Below are 15,252 nucleotides of genomic sequence, written 5' to 3' on the forward strand. Positions count from 1 at the left end.
GAAGAAAATAGTAATTAATAGGGCGCTAGTAAAACATAACCATTCAAATAATGAATTGATTAGTCTGAAAATAGAAAACAGCATTGTTCTTAAATCATTCGTAGGGGGTGGACCAAATATACGGATGATGATTCAATCGACCTATTTATTTTTCTTGGCATCTTCGCAGCTCAGTTTTAATTAATTTTAAGGTGAAATTTTTATCTGATCTGATTATAAAATAAATTCATAATTTGATTTAAATTTATTTAAGAACAATATGCAAATCAAACCAAACTTTTACTGTTTAATATAAATCGCTTATTTTTTAAATTGAAGAAACTGAAAACTGAAATAAATTGTATACTTTTTTTTAATTCCATTTCTGTGTTTTAAATCGATTTAAAAATGGTTCAGATCAATTCAGTAAATCCCCCCAAATCCAAGGCTAATGCTATAAAGTTGCAACATTTGTTTCACAAAGTTTAGTAGCATTAAGTATGGTAGAATCCAGTTTTAAGCTTTATTTTAAGTTTCTTCAATTTACGAGCGCGACAGTGGACACGTTACGGGAGCGGAGCCTCCGAAGCAATCAACATTATTGTTAAGAAGAATCGGAATAAGTTGTGAAAAATGCCAATTAGCATTCTAAAAACATTAGTTTAAAATTTAATTTTTATTGAAAATATTACTAATATATATTTTTAATTTTTTTTAACAAACATTCGTAAGATATTGGTTAATCAGACTCCTAAATTACTAAGCACATTTTTATTATTAAATAAATTTTATGCAAGATACTACAATTATTGAATAAAAAATGAAACATTTACTTCAATGACAAGGTATTGTTATTAAAGAATCAGCGATAGAAGAAATTTATTAAAAACATGTCAAGAGTATATTAAAAATCATGATAAAAATATATTACATATATTTTTTATTATTTTTAAAAATTTTCTTAATATATTAGTTAGCATTTTTCTTAGCTAAATTCACATAATTCTAACTCTTTTACGATCGTTTAATAATTTTCATAAAATATCAAATCAAACACAGAAAAAAATAAAAGAAAACAAGTATATTTTGACGATGCAAAAGACAAAGTGCAGTGTAAGATAAACATTATTGAAATCAGATTAAAAAAAGAGTGTATAAATGTGTAACATTTTTGGGAGAAAATAGAATAAAAAGTAGTAAAAACCAAAAAGAGTTGCACAATAAAATGGTTGGGCAAAGCAATAAAAGCTGAGTGGATACAATTAAGGAAGCAAGTCAAAAATTCCTGTGACACTGATCTCACGTCATTTCACGCTTTCACAGTCAAAATAGCCAAACAGCCACGATGTACTGAGCAACCCCAAAGTGCCCTTCACCTTACGCTATTCCCTATTCTCTTCTCTCTCTTATTTTATAACACCGATGCAAATACAAATGGGTAAACTAAAACATAAACATTAAACATTAAAACCGGGTTAGTAACAAGACACACCGTAACCACTGTCAACACGACCAAAAATAAATATAATATATATTCGAAAGAAATAAAATGCATAGGAGAGACAAAACGGTGAGTATAACCAGAAAGAGGAACAAAGAGAAAGTTGAAAATGGCCTTTCACCGGCCTTCCCCAAACCCAAAAAGTTGAATGCTTGCATAAGCTTCCCACTACAACCAATCAAATTTGCCATTTTGGACTCTCTCTCTCTAAAATCCCCGAGAGTTTGTGAAAGGGGCAAGGCAAGGCAAGGCTTGGCTACCACTTTCTGATTCTGCAATGGGTGTCATGAAGGAGGATCCCACGGTGCTTCTTCTCTTCTCTTCTTCATCTTCTTCTTCTTCCACACCATGCAATGACCCTTATGCCCTTTCTCCCAAACAGGTACCTGTTCAACTTCCCTTTGTAAATCCAACCTCCTTTCCCTCCTTTCACAGATGAGACACGGACATGAGCATGAGTATGAGCAGTACAATGTAGCTCTCTCTGTCTCTCCCTTATCCCTTCCATTGCGTCCAAAAAGGCAGACAGGATGGAGCCAGGCATAGCATATTTATATATATAATATATAATATATATTTTCTCTTCTCAAAATATAAATTTTGTTTCTTTTTTTGGGGGTTTATCAAAAGCTGCTGCAACAACACTTTTTTTTTTTTTCTTTTGGGGGTCATTTTTGTGTTTTCCTTTTTCTTTATGGGTATCCTAAGATTTAAAGGGAGAAAGAGGAACATACGACTCGTCATCGATCATGGGTTTTTGTTATCCTACACTAGAATGCCAAGGAGAGACAGTGTATCAAGGATTTTTATGGTTTATTCACTTCAGCATAATGTGTGTATCCTTAAAGTTGTACTCTTTTTCCTTACTTTTGATCACGGTGATGATGATGATGTATGTATTTCCTCCATTCTTTTAATAGATTAAATTGTTCATTATCCTTTCTTATGTGTTTTCAATATGTTTTCTCCATAAAAGCGTTGGCCTTTTCTTTTGGGTATGTTGAATCGAATAAGGGGGTTTCTAAAATTTGGAGTGGGCATTGAGGTTAAAATGAGCGAATGAGAAGTCACTGTTTTTTTTTTTCTGTTGTTCCGTGGGAAATGGTGTACGGGAAGAGGGGAAAATCATTTGATCAAAATGTGGTCCAAGAATGTCAGGGAGCATTGTGGAATTGAAATATTTTGTCACTGTTCCAACCTTTATGCTTGTTCGCTGATGCAGCAGTTGCCTCATGATTTGACTCTAGTGGGGCTTGCTTGGTTTCTGTGACTTGTTTGTGAATTTGTCTGATTAGGATTTACAGTGCATTGAGCAATGAGCATGCTCATCTTGTTCTGTAGTTTATAAACATAATAACCTTTTAACTTAAAAAATCTGGAAGAAGAATCGCTGGACTACAGTGTTTTGGTCAACGCCTTCAGAAAGAAACAGAAAGAAAGACCTTTCTTTATCTGCAAACATTTTTGAATGACCTATTTACTATTACTTTCACTCACCTTTTAAATTCATTTATAGTCAAATTTCGCATTCCTTAGTACTTCTTTGCGAATGCATTAGCTTGAGTCCTGTATATGTTTGTGTTCTGTCATACATCATGCTCTATTGAGTCTATTCTATAAGCCATTTATTCTTGAAGCAATTATTTGCATCATGTGGTAGTTTTCTGTTTTAGTATAGTGGCATGCATATTGTCAATCACAGGAATTGACATTAGCTCCTGTTCTTATAATAAATATGTATCTTGTCTAATGTTTGAACACCCGTAGGATAGCTTTACGATTCTTTTCATATATAAATTTCTCACTTATACATCATTGTCAAACAAGAACCTTCCTGAATTTGTGGAGATCGGGTAAAATTTCACACGACTAATTAGATTTGTTTTCAATTTTTATTTCATGTGCTCCTAAAATTCCTTCCTATTCCTTTTGTTTTACTTCTTTAATTTTCTTAATTGAAACGTGTCATTATTTAAGTTATTTACCACACTGTAACAGTTCACTTGTCCTTGACTTACCATTGCCTTAGTAATTGTTTCTCCTCGTGTTAGTCCTTCTGAGTTAGGTACATGTTAGGTGAGTTGATTGGTGGGTGCCTGGGTTGGTTGTTTTGTGACTGTTAAGGCATGGAAGCAGCTCTTTCCAATTTTCCATTGTAATCTTCAATTTTCACTTTGAAATTTTCTACTGCATTCCGAGTATTTCGTCTTTAATCCTTACCATAATAAATTGACTACCATCTTTTTACATGCTGTTTAGTGATTCCTTCCTCCTTCACCTTGTTTACGAAGTTAGTGTGCTGTTATTGTCTTATGACGCTGGTGCATGTGTACTATATAGTATATACCACCACCCTTAAGTTTTCAAATGATTTTTTCTTTTGTTTTTCAAGAAAAGATGTGTTTGTGTGTGTGTGTGTGTGTGTGTGTGTGTGTATGTGAGTGGGTTATGAACTTGGCTAAGTGGATGTTTTGAAGATGTAAGCATTATTATACTGAAGCCGGAAAATCATTTTTTCTTTTTAAGATTTAAAGCTTCAAATGGATGCTGCTAGGCTTGCCTTGTCTTCTTTTGAAAGATGGCCTCTGTACTTTCCCGCTGCTGCTACCTTGTGTTAATTTGTTTATATGCTGAGACCATGATAACAAACATAATCTGCCAGTCGAATCCTTCTGTTTCTGTTTATGACCATTAAGGTTTTGAAGAGAATTCTCCGCAGGTTTCTTTTTCACCGAAGTAGTTTCAAAATTTCCCTAATTCCTAGTGTCATACGTCACTAAGTAATCTATCATATTCATAACAAAATAATTAGCTGTGTTTTTGTTCCCCAATTTTTCTGTCTTTGGTGCACGTGGAAATCTAGTACTATCAATTTTCTCTATTATTCAATCACCTTTCTTGGTTATTTATCTTGGCAAAGCATATGATATTTGATGCTCCTCCTCACCTACCAATCAATAGTTTATATTGATACTATTTTGTCCCCTACCACGTTCCATTAAAATTTCTCAACTTTTCTCGAACACAACATGCATTTGGTACTGAGAAAAACAACCAATTTGCCGTTCATCTGACCTTATAATTAATTGTTTTCTAAGCACTGTGCTTAAATATCCAACACCTGCTAGGTTGAAGCCACATGGAAATCAATGCTACATGTGTGAGTCCGTTTGTGTAATATTATCATTAAGTGCTACTCGTCCAGTGGTGTGCCCTTGACGTTTCTTTCTCTTTTAACAGGATTCTATTATTTGCTTGTGAATTTAAATGTCACGTTGAAAGCTTTCATTTTCTCCGTCCATGTGAGCCCATAATTTTTCTTCATGGTGGTTGTAATGATGGCTCTTATTCAATGTCATAAGCCCTTTACTGTGGTTGTTGCTAGGATCCACAATTATGGGCCGGTTAATTCACAGTCCCATAAAATTGGATGCCAAAGTTCTTCAAATTTTAGGTTTAAGGCCTTTTTTTGTGGTTTTTGTATTGGATCCTAAGTTCTATCTTTGCTTCCTGTTACATCCTTTTCTATTTTAAGTTTGTCATGCAATGGTAATGAATCATACCTTTTTAAAATCGTTTTCATATTCAGAGCCTACGATGCACTGAAAATGTCTTAATCCTATGAATATGATGTAGGCCCAACAGGCTACAAAGTGTGCTGTCACTTTTTTGTCTCAGCAAAGTTTTAATAATTTTTTTTTAATTTCTGTTCTTTTGTTAGCTAATTATTGTAGTTGATACATCTAACAAATATGCTAGCTTTATTATTCCCAACATTAGTTGAACTTTGTCTATCGTTACCATGACACCTTATTGTTTTCTACACTAACTTAAGATTCGGAAAAAACCATATTTGGTAACGTGGAAGTAGTTGCCCCGTTGGATTCTTTCATTCTTTATCCTGATTATACTGAATCCTTTTCAAATTAAAGATGAAGAATAATTATAATTGGAATGTAATAAAACAAACTTAACATATGAAATGACGAAATATATCCAAATAATTCGTACGAAATAGATCCAATTTTTTTTTTCTTTTAGAAAGTGGATTTTATTTTATGGGTAAAACTGAAAAAACTTGGGGTCCGCAATAGAAATGTAGGATCTACTGAACGTTGATAGTCCAACAGTTGATGATATAGCATGTCACCTAAATCTGGGCCCATTAACTACCATGGCCATATCCTTATCTTTCCTATTGACACAAAAACCCCATACATTCTGCCCAGTTGATGACAGTTAGTAAAAACTCGATAAAGATGTGTTACTTTTGGTTTAGGGTTAAACTTTGTGTGACATTTTCCAATTCAAATAACTTAAAACTAATATGCATCGTATGCTGTTAGCTTAAATGCATTAAGTATCTAAATTTGACATTTAATGTCAACATATCTTAACTCATTAAAAGTATATTAAATTTTATTGTCACAAAAATTATGATTGTAAAAAAAAAAAATTATACGCAACTATTACACATATTATACATTAAAAAAACATTTACAAAATTAGAAACAACAAAATATAAATATATAAAAAAACTGAAATAAGGAAAATGAGAACGCTTTGGTGTTGATGGCTGGAATTTGGGGGATAGTGGAATGAAATCAAATTTGAAAAAGGGTGAACGGTTAGAAGTGGGAAAAGCCAGGCTGGGAAAGTGGGCCATAAACGTAACATTCAAAAATCAAAACCCCTTTTCAATTCCAATCGTAGTTGTCAAACCAGGGTTAGTAATTGTAAACTAACCCTAGTTCATTCGTAACCGTTCATTTCAAATTTAGCCCCCTTTCTCTCTATATAACAACCCAAATCCACCCTCTTATACTCACAATCCAAAGGGAGAAGGCGTCTTAATAAACGCCGCCCAAACATTTCGTCCTCTTAATCCCATTTTCTAAGGTTTTTGTTTTCTCAATTTCGCCGAGAAAATGAGAGAGTGCATTTCAATCCACATTGGTCAGGCCGGTATCCAAGTTGGAAATGCCTGCTGGGAACTCTATTGCTTGGAGCACGGCATTCAGGTACAAAATCGAACGATTAGGGTTTTTAATGATGATTTCACAACGTTGTTCATTTGTTTATTGTTTCTGAATATTTAATGCCTTCGTTTTTTTTTTTTTTAAATAAATTTACAGCCCGATGGACAAATGCCAAGTGACAAGACCGTTGGTGGAGGAGATGATGCCTTCAACACGTTCTTTAGCGAAACCGGCGCTGGAAAACACGTTCCCCGCGCCGTCTTCGTGGATCTTGAACCCACCGTCATCGACGAGGTCCGAACCGGCGCGTACCGCCAACTCTTCCACCCGGAGCAACTCATCAGCGGCAAGGAAGACGCTGCCAACAACTTCGCGCGTGGACATTACACCATTGGCAAAGAGATCGTTGATCTTTGCCTCGACAGGATCAGAAAGCTCGCCGATAACTGCACTGGTCTCCAAGGTTTCTTGGTGTTCAATGCTGTAGGGGGCGGAACCGGTTCTGGATTGGGTTCGCTTCTGTTGGAGCGTCTCTCCGTTGACTACGGTAAAAAGTCAAAGCTCGGTTTCACCGTTTATCCCTCACCTCAAGTTTCAACCTCTGTTGTTGAACCCTATAACAGTGTCCTTTCAACCCATTCTCTTCTCGAACACACCGATGTAGCCGTGCTCCTCGACAATGAAGCCATCTACGACATTTGCAGGCGCTCCCTCGACATTGAACGACCCACTTACACTAACCTTAATCGCCTCGTCTCCCAGGTACAAAATTTTAAATATTTTCATGTGGACATTTGAATTTTAATTTGAGTGTTTGGTATCAGTTTAAATGATGATGGATCTATGTTTACTTCAATGTGTATTACAACATATATTTTTGTTTTTGTTGGATTAATACAATTTGAAATTTGCAGGTGATTTCATCCCTCACTGCCTCTTTGAGGTTCGATGGAGCACTGAATGTTGATGTGACCGAGTTCCAAACCAACTTGGTTCCTTACCCAAGGATTCATTTTATGCTTTCCTCTTATGCCCCTGTGATCTCTGCCGAGAAAGCCTACCATGAGCAGCTTTCTGTGGCTGAGATTACCAACAGTGCTTTTGAACCTTCCTCAATGATGGCAAAATGTGACCCTCGTCATGGCAAGTACATGGCTTGTTGTTTGATGTATAGGGGTGATGTTGTGCCCAAGGATGTGAATGCTGCTGTGGCCACCATCAAGACCAAGCGAACTATCCAGTTTGTGGATTGGTGCCCAACTGGGTTCAAGTGTGGTATCAATTATCAGCCTCCAACTGTTGTTCCTGGAGGTGATCTTGCCAAGGTTCAGAGGGCTGTGTGCATGATCTCTAACTCTACTAGTGTTGCTGAAGTGTTCTCGAGGATTGATCATAAATTTGATCTCATGTATGCCAAGAGGGCTTTCGTGCACTGGTATGTGGGTGAGGGCATGGAAGAGGGTGAGTTCTCAGAAGCTCGTGAGGACCTTGCTGCTCTGGAGAAGGATTATGAGGAAGTTGGTGCTGAGTCTGGTGATGGAGAGGATGTTGAAGGAGAAGATGATTATTAGAATGGAATGTTAATGTGCAATGTCATGTTTTTCTCATGTAACTTCTCGTTTTCTTCTGGATCAGAATTTTATCTGTGCTTTATGGATATTGCTTGTGAAATGTGAATCGATGTTTGTGCTCTTTTGAGCACATAAGTTTAATCTATATTGGTTTTTTTTATGTCGCTACTGCAAAGTTTAATCTCTCTCTTATTTCAAAGGATTTGAAAGTATTTTGGACATTGTCATTTCTTTTTATTACATGTTTAAACAGTTTTTTTTATAAATAAAATATAATATAAATTTTTCAAAAGAACGGTAAAGATATTTTTAATATAAAATGTAATATAAATTGTCATTTGAAGTTTTCTTTTTTAAACTTTTTTTACCTTTTCAAAAGAACGGTAAAGATATGGTTTAAAAATTTGAATGGAGTTCTCCATAAAAATAAATGAACAGTCTCTCACTAATGAAAAATTAGTTCACTTGTTTCTAGTTTTCATTTTTTTAAAATTCTGTTAATTCAATTAAAAACAATTTTAATCAAATCAAGTTTATTTTTAAATAATAAAGTAACATATAGAAATTATTATTTTTATTAAATAATAATATATTTTTATCTATATTTATACTATACTCTTTAAATATTTTTATTGTATGCCACATTTGTTTTTCAGTTTCTTAATTTACATATGATGTAATTATTTTGTGACAATTTGAAATTTTAATTAACTTCGTTTATATATTTTTTATTTTCTTATCCTTTAATGGTAGTTTAATTATACTTGGCGTAGATGCATCAAATCTGAAAATACTTTAATCGACAGTGACATTTAGGTACGGGGGCGACTCTCACATGTCATAATCTTAACTACAAATACTTTTTCTATTGCTTAGATCAAGCCAGATTTCACCCAATTAACCTCCATTTTAATCTCAAATTGTGAAACTTCAAATTTTACACAATTCCTAATTTAGTTTCTGATTCTTAGAAAATGTTTTCATTTTAGTCTTTAAAAAGTGAACGACTTTAAAGAAAAACTTTTGTAATGTAATCGCTGACGTTTTATAATCACCTCATGTAACTTAATTTTTAGCACACCCTTTTATATAATACAATAATATATGAAAATGTGTTCCTAACTAGTGTTTTAAAGGTAAAAAATTATTAAATAAAAAAATTATTTTAAAACTATTAGCGTTTATTATCTAAAAATTGATTATTGAGGCCGTTAGCAAAATCCTTTTATGTAGAGAGAAATGAGTAAGCACTGTACACAGAAATGTTTGCTTCATGAGCCCGGGCAGGTCAGCTATTGACGAGTAAAAATGATACATATATTAATTGATACACCGTTTCATCTTTCTCTTTTATTGATGGAGAGAATAATGCAACATGCACGAAAAGAAGCGTGAAAGAATATCACGTTAGATCACAAGCGCTCATCATTATGGTCGAAATTATAACTCATAATAATGATGCAACTTTTTCTAATTTAGGGGCTACGTATATTTAGGTATCAATCATGGGTTACGGTGTTATGCGCATTAATAATGGCATGTTTGGTTCGGCATTTAAAGTAGTTAACGTGGGTTTTTCAGATGCAATCAGAAGTACTTAGAAAATGTGTACATGTCATTTTAGCTGGAATCTAAACACATTATTTTCTAAGAGTGAAGCTGGTCAAATAAATCCAACGCACTTCTGCACCTAAGAGAGCTCAAACAGAGGATGCATTTAAGGTTTTTGCATATGCGTGACAACTATTATCGTTTTGGCTTGTATATTGTCGGTTAGTGAGCATCCACAGATCAAAAATTGAAATTTACTCATTCGTTGATGAGATGGGGCATAGTTAAAAAAAACATCATTAAGGTAAATATGGCAAATCACATTACTATGATAAAAAATTGTAGGAGGGCATGTGACATTGATTTGTCCCTTGTAGCTATCACAAATCAAACACTTTGGTGAATTTTTTATTATAACTTGAAAGTAACGCTTTAACATTTATTACCACTTTATTCTATTCACAGCTAATTTATCAACGTATCCAGCAAAAAGTTAAAAATTTCAACAGCGTCCAATCTTTTGGACAAGACGATTCTCTATCTCAATTCTCTTTTTCATGAAAGAAGCATACTTGGAAACCAGCTCCTGATCTCCAGCATTCACTGAAAGTTTGCAGCTCAGAGATGTTTTCTCCAATTTGTCCATGTACATATCAGATATGGGTAAAAAACCACCCTTCTTGTTGCATAGCAAACCATGAGCAGCTCTTAATGCAGCTCCAAGTGAAGCTGAATCTGTTATCAGGTTGAATTTTTTTTATTTGATTAGTTGAGTTTATCACTTGCAAACAAGCATAACACAAATTTGTCATTTTGTAAATGAAAATAGTTACAGTGGAAATATGCATATAAATGTATTTAGAGAAGAGGAAAAACACTAGCTACCTTGTTTCACTGAAGGTCAAACTCATTTACGCATAAATTTTTTATTCATATATTTATCATAGGAATCTATAAAAGGAAAAGACTGAATTCACAGGTATCTAAATGTAACACAGTACCATGTATATAAGTGGGTCAAACAGGAAAGAGATCATCTGCAGTGACATTTTCACCGTATTAAATCCCAACTATCAAATATATATTATTATAGTATAAAATTTTATTAAATAAAAATTTTAATAAATTTTAAAGGCCAGATTAAACACTGCACATATCTGCAGTGAAGTTTCCACATGAAAGGATCTTAATCTGGGTCAAACAAACTTCCACATGATTCATAGTGTCTTATGCTGAGGTTGTCAATTTTTGCTTACCTGGTCTTTGAACTGTATACACATGACAGCCAAAAATTGAAGCTATAGCACTGAGGATGCAATGATTTGCTGATGCTCCACCAGTGGCTATAATTCTCTTTGGAGGAGAAGGCATACCAAATCTTTCAGCATGAGCCCGCATAGAGAGAAATTGACCCTCAATTAATGCTCGTACCTGTAATTCAACTTATTGCTCAATAGAAATGCTTTTTTATTTGGGATTTCAATTACCCCTAGAAATTGCATGTATTTCCTAACCTCAGATGGAGGATCAAACTCCTCCACTTCCTGTTCCTTCAGTCCTTCAAGTGTGTTCGAGAAATTTTCTATAACATAGCGGTGGAAACCAACTGGATCCATTAAAATTTTGTTAGTAACTTCTTGAGGCAAACTCAACTTTTTATTTAGTACAAATACTTTGTTGGTGGAAAAGTTAAACAGCCACCTGGAAGAGGAGGTAGAATTTCATGCTCCTTGTAGTAGAAACCTAACTTCCCATCTATTAACAAATAAAACATTGTGAGAAATGAGTGTGGACAACATAGGAGAGGGGTTTGTGATACCCACCATTTAAAGGTTGTGTTTGCTGCAGAAATTTATTGAAAACGTCCCAAGATTTCTCTGCATATCGGTTGCGCACATCTGACATTTGAAATAGGATTGAAAATAAGAAACTACAAGAACCATTTATAACAAACAATACATGTAGTAGACAAGAGAAAAACAACATTACCTTCTCGCATAAGAGACCCATTTTTGTATACCAACATTACCATGTAACCTTCTGCATCAACTGGACTAGGAAAGACATGTCCCTCCAATCCTGGATTAGGATCTTTAGTTATCATAAATACCTGAGAGATGAGCCAGAATGAATTACAACTAAAACTGAAGGTGTTAATTCACATCTTTTAAAAATATAGCTTTGATACTAGTATGGATGACATATAATGGGATTAAATTATAAAATAGTCAGTATTCTTCCATTGGCAACATATGCAGCTGCTGTCATTTCTGAGTTTTTCACAATGAAATGTGGACAGACCAATAAAGGTTACTTAACACACGGTAGCTTAACTTACAGTGTCACTAGTGCCAAGGCTGATGGCAAGATCTCCAGGAATATTAAGGGTCAAACCTGCAGATCCAAAATGGTTAAATTTTATGAGCACAGAAAAAAAATATTAAATAAGGATATTTTTCAGATGAAAATGACAGCACCAAAAGGAATTAGGGTTTGGGTTTTCCATTTTCCTCGGAAGGTTGGGGGCAGGGGGTTGATTTTCATCATTTGAACTTTGACAAAGTGTATAATTAAATCCCACCGGAAAGAATATACAAAATCAAAGATAAATGGCAGAAAATGTTAATGAATAAATTATGGCACCTGCCACACTATTAGGATTGTCTCCTGACCACTGAACAACCAAGCAATTCTTGTTAAAGTGATACCTAAAACAAAAAATAAAATTCATTCGTCAAGCTAAATATTTTGAAGTAGCTCATGCACCAGATAAGTAGATCAAGAACCATAGTATTTTTATATAGGAATTTATGTCATAAGAAAAAATAGACCGTTTTGGCCAGCAAGTGCTTGTGGAAAAATTTTATATCCTTATACTATGACATTTGTCTAAGGAAAAAATGAAGATCGTACAAAATTTCATTTTACCAAAAATTATATCTAAGTTACACCATTTAGAAGATAATTAGATTAGGTTACATTTGATTGGCAATTATGGCAATTATGTGAGTGACAAATATTTAATTGACAATGTATCCAGGAGTAACTGTTCCAAATTTCAAGTAAAGCAATTTCCATCAAACAATTAAGCACTAACTCCAGCAGATAATATTGGGCATGAACAGTCTAGGTTCTATTGTTAGTATGTCAATTGAGTTTCAACTTGTCATGAAACTAGTTGATGAACTACCAAAAAAATCATTGGAAATTGATGGCAAGCATATAGTATATCACTATGTAAAAAACTGTCTTAATTTCACTTGCATTTCAAAAGAGAAATAAGCCATAAAAATTTGCAGCAAACCTCTCTACAAAATACGACGCAATATTTCCAGCAACCGCATATGCTGGGGCTAACTCTCCAAGTTTTGACTCCAAACCAGGGGCAGTTGCCTGCAACAACCAATAGGATTGACATACATTGGTTGAACAGGAAACTCAAGAATATTAATCAATAAACCCACAGCTACACTTGGAGGTGCATCAAAAACCAATTCAACAAGAGTCAAGACAAAAAGAGAAGTTAATAGGATTAAAAACCTCAAGTGCAACTTTAGACCAGGTCTTTTTCTTTATATCCATTAAATTCATGCCTCCACCGTCAGAATGATCAATGGCAGCATAAGCACCAATGAAAAGAGATGCCATGAAGGAGCTAACAAGTGAGATCCTTTCGGTGTTGTTATAAATTTCTGGCTGAGTATCAAATATTTTCTTAATCTGAGGGCCAGTAAATCTCTCATAAGCTCGAGAACCCGTGACTCGGGCCAACTCCAAGGCTCCACCACAAGCCTTCTCTATCTCCCTACATTGAGAAGTGGTGCTACAATCCATCCAAATTGGGGATTCCTCAATGGAAAAAGCATTTTGAAGCTGATCCAACAATGGCTTATTAGGATCCAATGATGATAATATCTGAGAACTACCACTCTTCCAATAGACACTACCATGTTGTTGTCCACTACCAGAAACAGCAACAACCTTAGCAAAATCAAAATTTGATTTGGAAAGTTTCTGAAATATAAGGTCAAGAGCTTCCACCCACATCAACGTGGGTGACACAATTCTGCCATTGCCAGAGGGGTCTCTGTATACCCCATCTTTGGTCTTGTAATGGGGCAAGTCAGAATCGAAATGAACAAACTCTGAAGCAGCGATTTTGAGGTTGGAGTCCAAAACTGTGGCCTTTAACGACCTTCAAAGGAATAAAAATTGAAACGTCAATTCAAATTACATCAAATGAAGAAACGGAAAATGGCGATGCAATTGTGGGTCGCAAAACTTACTGGGTAGAACTGTCGAATCCGATAAAGTAGGAGTTTTGAGGGAGAGAAAGTTCCGCCATTGGAGCGATCAACAACACAACGCAACAGTCGCTGCAATGCTGAACTAAGAGGAAGTTGTTGCTTTGTAATTATTTATAAACAAATTTTACAGCGTTGGTTTTGGATTGGATGAGAACAAACGATTTGGATAAAGATCCCAATTCCCAAAGTTATAACCAAAAAAACTCTATCTAGCTGAAAGCTGTTTTTTTTTTTTCCTTGCATTTATAAAAAAAAATAAATTAGTGTGTTGTTTAAGTTTTTTAAAAATAAATTTAAAGATGTTAATTTTTTTTACTAATTTAAGAAACTTTTTTGAACTCCCAAAAACACTGAAATTATAAATATTTTTAAAATAAACATTACATTTTATAATTATGAGTAAAGAAAAAATAATTTTTATATTTCATAAAATCTCAGAAATATATTTTATGCAATTTTAAAAATTTTAAACTAACAAGCGGTAAGATATTTCTTGTTCTTGATAGTTGCAAATCAATAAATTAATTAGAGATTAGTTGATAACATCATACTCAATTAACATACACAAATAATAATTTATTTGATAAAATAAATATGCAGCATATAAATTATAAATAAATAATTTTATTCTATCAACTAAAAAAATAGATTTAATTTTACACACGTACCTTTTTTTTTATTATTAATTTTATATATTTTTTAATCATATCATTCATTATATATCTCATTTTCTCTCTTTTCTTTCAACTCATTTTACAACTCATAAAGGATTTGAAAAAAAAAAAGTTATCCAAAAAAATTAACGCACTCACTTTACTTTCAAAATACCAATATTAAAGACAACATTATTTTTAAATTTTTCTACTAAAATTTAAAATAAATCATCCCAAAAACTTAAAATCATCAAAAGGTAGGTTTGATAAAGTCGTTAAATAAATTATTCCTTAACGTAGTTAGTATTTACATCACTAACATCAAAGATAAAATTTGCCTAAGATCAAGCATTTAACATTTTTTTTAAGAGAAAAGAATATAGGAAGAAATACTCTAAATTTTAAAATGACTATAGATTTTAGCGCAATTTCTTATTGCATAACATTCCTGATGTAAACCCTATTCATGTAATTGTAACCAATGAATTATTAAGCCTCAATAATTAGCTTTGTTTAATAGTTTTTATAGACAATAAATTTTATTAATTTAATCATTAATTTTAAAAAAATTAATAAACAAATTAACTTTATAAAATTTAAAAAATATTTAATACTTCAACAAATAATTTTATCTTAAAATACAATATACTTTTTAAAATATAAACAAATATTAGTTATAAAATTACATACCATGGATATTCAATTTATTTA

The 15,252-nt window shown here is 33.4% G+C and overlaps 2 protein-coding genes across 3 annotated transcripts; one reads left to right on the plus strand and one right to left on the minus strand.

Annotated features, from left to right (window-relative positions):
- The first annotated feature begins 6,307 nt into the window (after positions 1-6,307).
- On the plus strand, positions 6,308-8,174 carry LOC113864589 (tubulin alpha chain-like). Of its 2 annotated transcripts, XM_027498478.1 has the most exons (4): positions 6,320-6,501; positions 6,616-7,221; positions 7,374-7,832; positions 7,918-8,174. In XM_027498478.1, exons 1-4 carry the CDS (start codon positions 6,409-6,411, stop codon positions 8,041-8,043), a joined length of 1,284 nt encoding a protein of 427 aa, XP_027354279.1. In that variant the 5' UTR covers positions 6,320-6,408; the 3' UTR covers positions 8,044-8,174. The 2 variants fall into 2 exon arrangements, with proteins under 2 accessions (XP_027354278.1, XP_027354279.1); XM_027498477.1 differs by having other exon boundaries at positions 6,308-6,501; positions 7,374-8,174.
- Positions 8,175-9,867: 1,693 nt separating this feature from the next.
- LOC113865376 (xylulose kinase 2) lies at positions 9,868-14,030 on the minus strand. The gene is made up of 11 exons (XM_027499872.1): positions 13,868-14,030; positions 13,122-13,776; positions 12,886-12,974; positions 12,225-12,289; positions 11,920-11,975; positions 11,571-11,691; positions 11,405-11,479; positions 11,283-11,336; positions 11,096-11,187; positions 10,838-11,012; positions 9,868-10,316 (listed from the first exon to the last, which is right to left on the minus strand). Exons 1-11 carry the CDS (start codon positions 13,924-13,926, stop codon positions 10,084-10,086), a joined length of 1,674 nt encoding a protein of 557 aa, XP_027355673.1. The 5' UTR covers positions 13,927-14,030; the 3' UTR covers positions 9,868-10,083.
- Between the last annotated feature and the right edge of the window lie 1,222 nt (positions 14,031-15,252).

Source organism: Abrus precatorius, unplaced genomic scaffold (genome assembly GCF_003935025.1).
Source record: "Abrus precatorius isolate BTA unplaced genomic scaffold, Abrus_2018 Scaffold4, whole genome shotgun sequence".
Classification (NCBI taxonomy): Eukaryota; Viridiplantae; Streptophyta; class Magnoliopsida; order Fabales; family Fabaceae; genus Abrus; species Abrus precatorius.

What these genes read in the sequence shown, in the direction of transcription:
- LOC113864589 (XM_027498477.1), top strand. Translation starts at nt 6,409, where the DNA reads ATGAGAGAGTGCATTTCAATCCACATTGGTCAGGCCGGTATCCAAGTT. An exon ending in GCTTGGAGCACGGCATTCAG is followed by an intron (nt 6,502 to 6,615) that starts GTACAAAATCGA and finishes ATAAATTTACAG; the next exon opens with CCCGATGGACAAATGCCAAG. An exon ending in TTAATCGCCTCGTCTCCCAG is followed by an intron (nt 7,222 to 7,373) that starts GTACAAAATTTT and finishes TGAAATTTGCAG; the next exon opens with GTGATTTCATCCCTCACTGC.
- LOC113865376 (XM_027499872.1), bottom strand. Translation starts at nt 13,926, where the DNA reads ATGGCGGAACTTTCTCTCCCTCAAAACTCCTACTTTATCGGATTCGAC. An exon ending in TGGGTCTCTTATGCGAGAAG is followed by an intron (nt 11,480 to 11,570) that starts GTAATGTTGTTT and finishes TTCAAATGTCAG; the next exon opens with ATGTGCGCAACCGATATGCA. An exon ending in GTATACAGTTCAAAGACCAG is followed by an intron (nt 10,317 to 10,837) that starts GTAAGCAAAAAT and finishes ACCTGATAACAG; the next exon opens with ATTCAGCTTCACTTGGAGCT.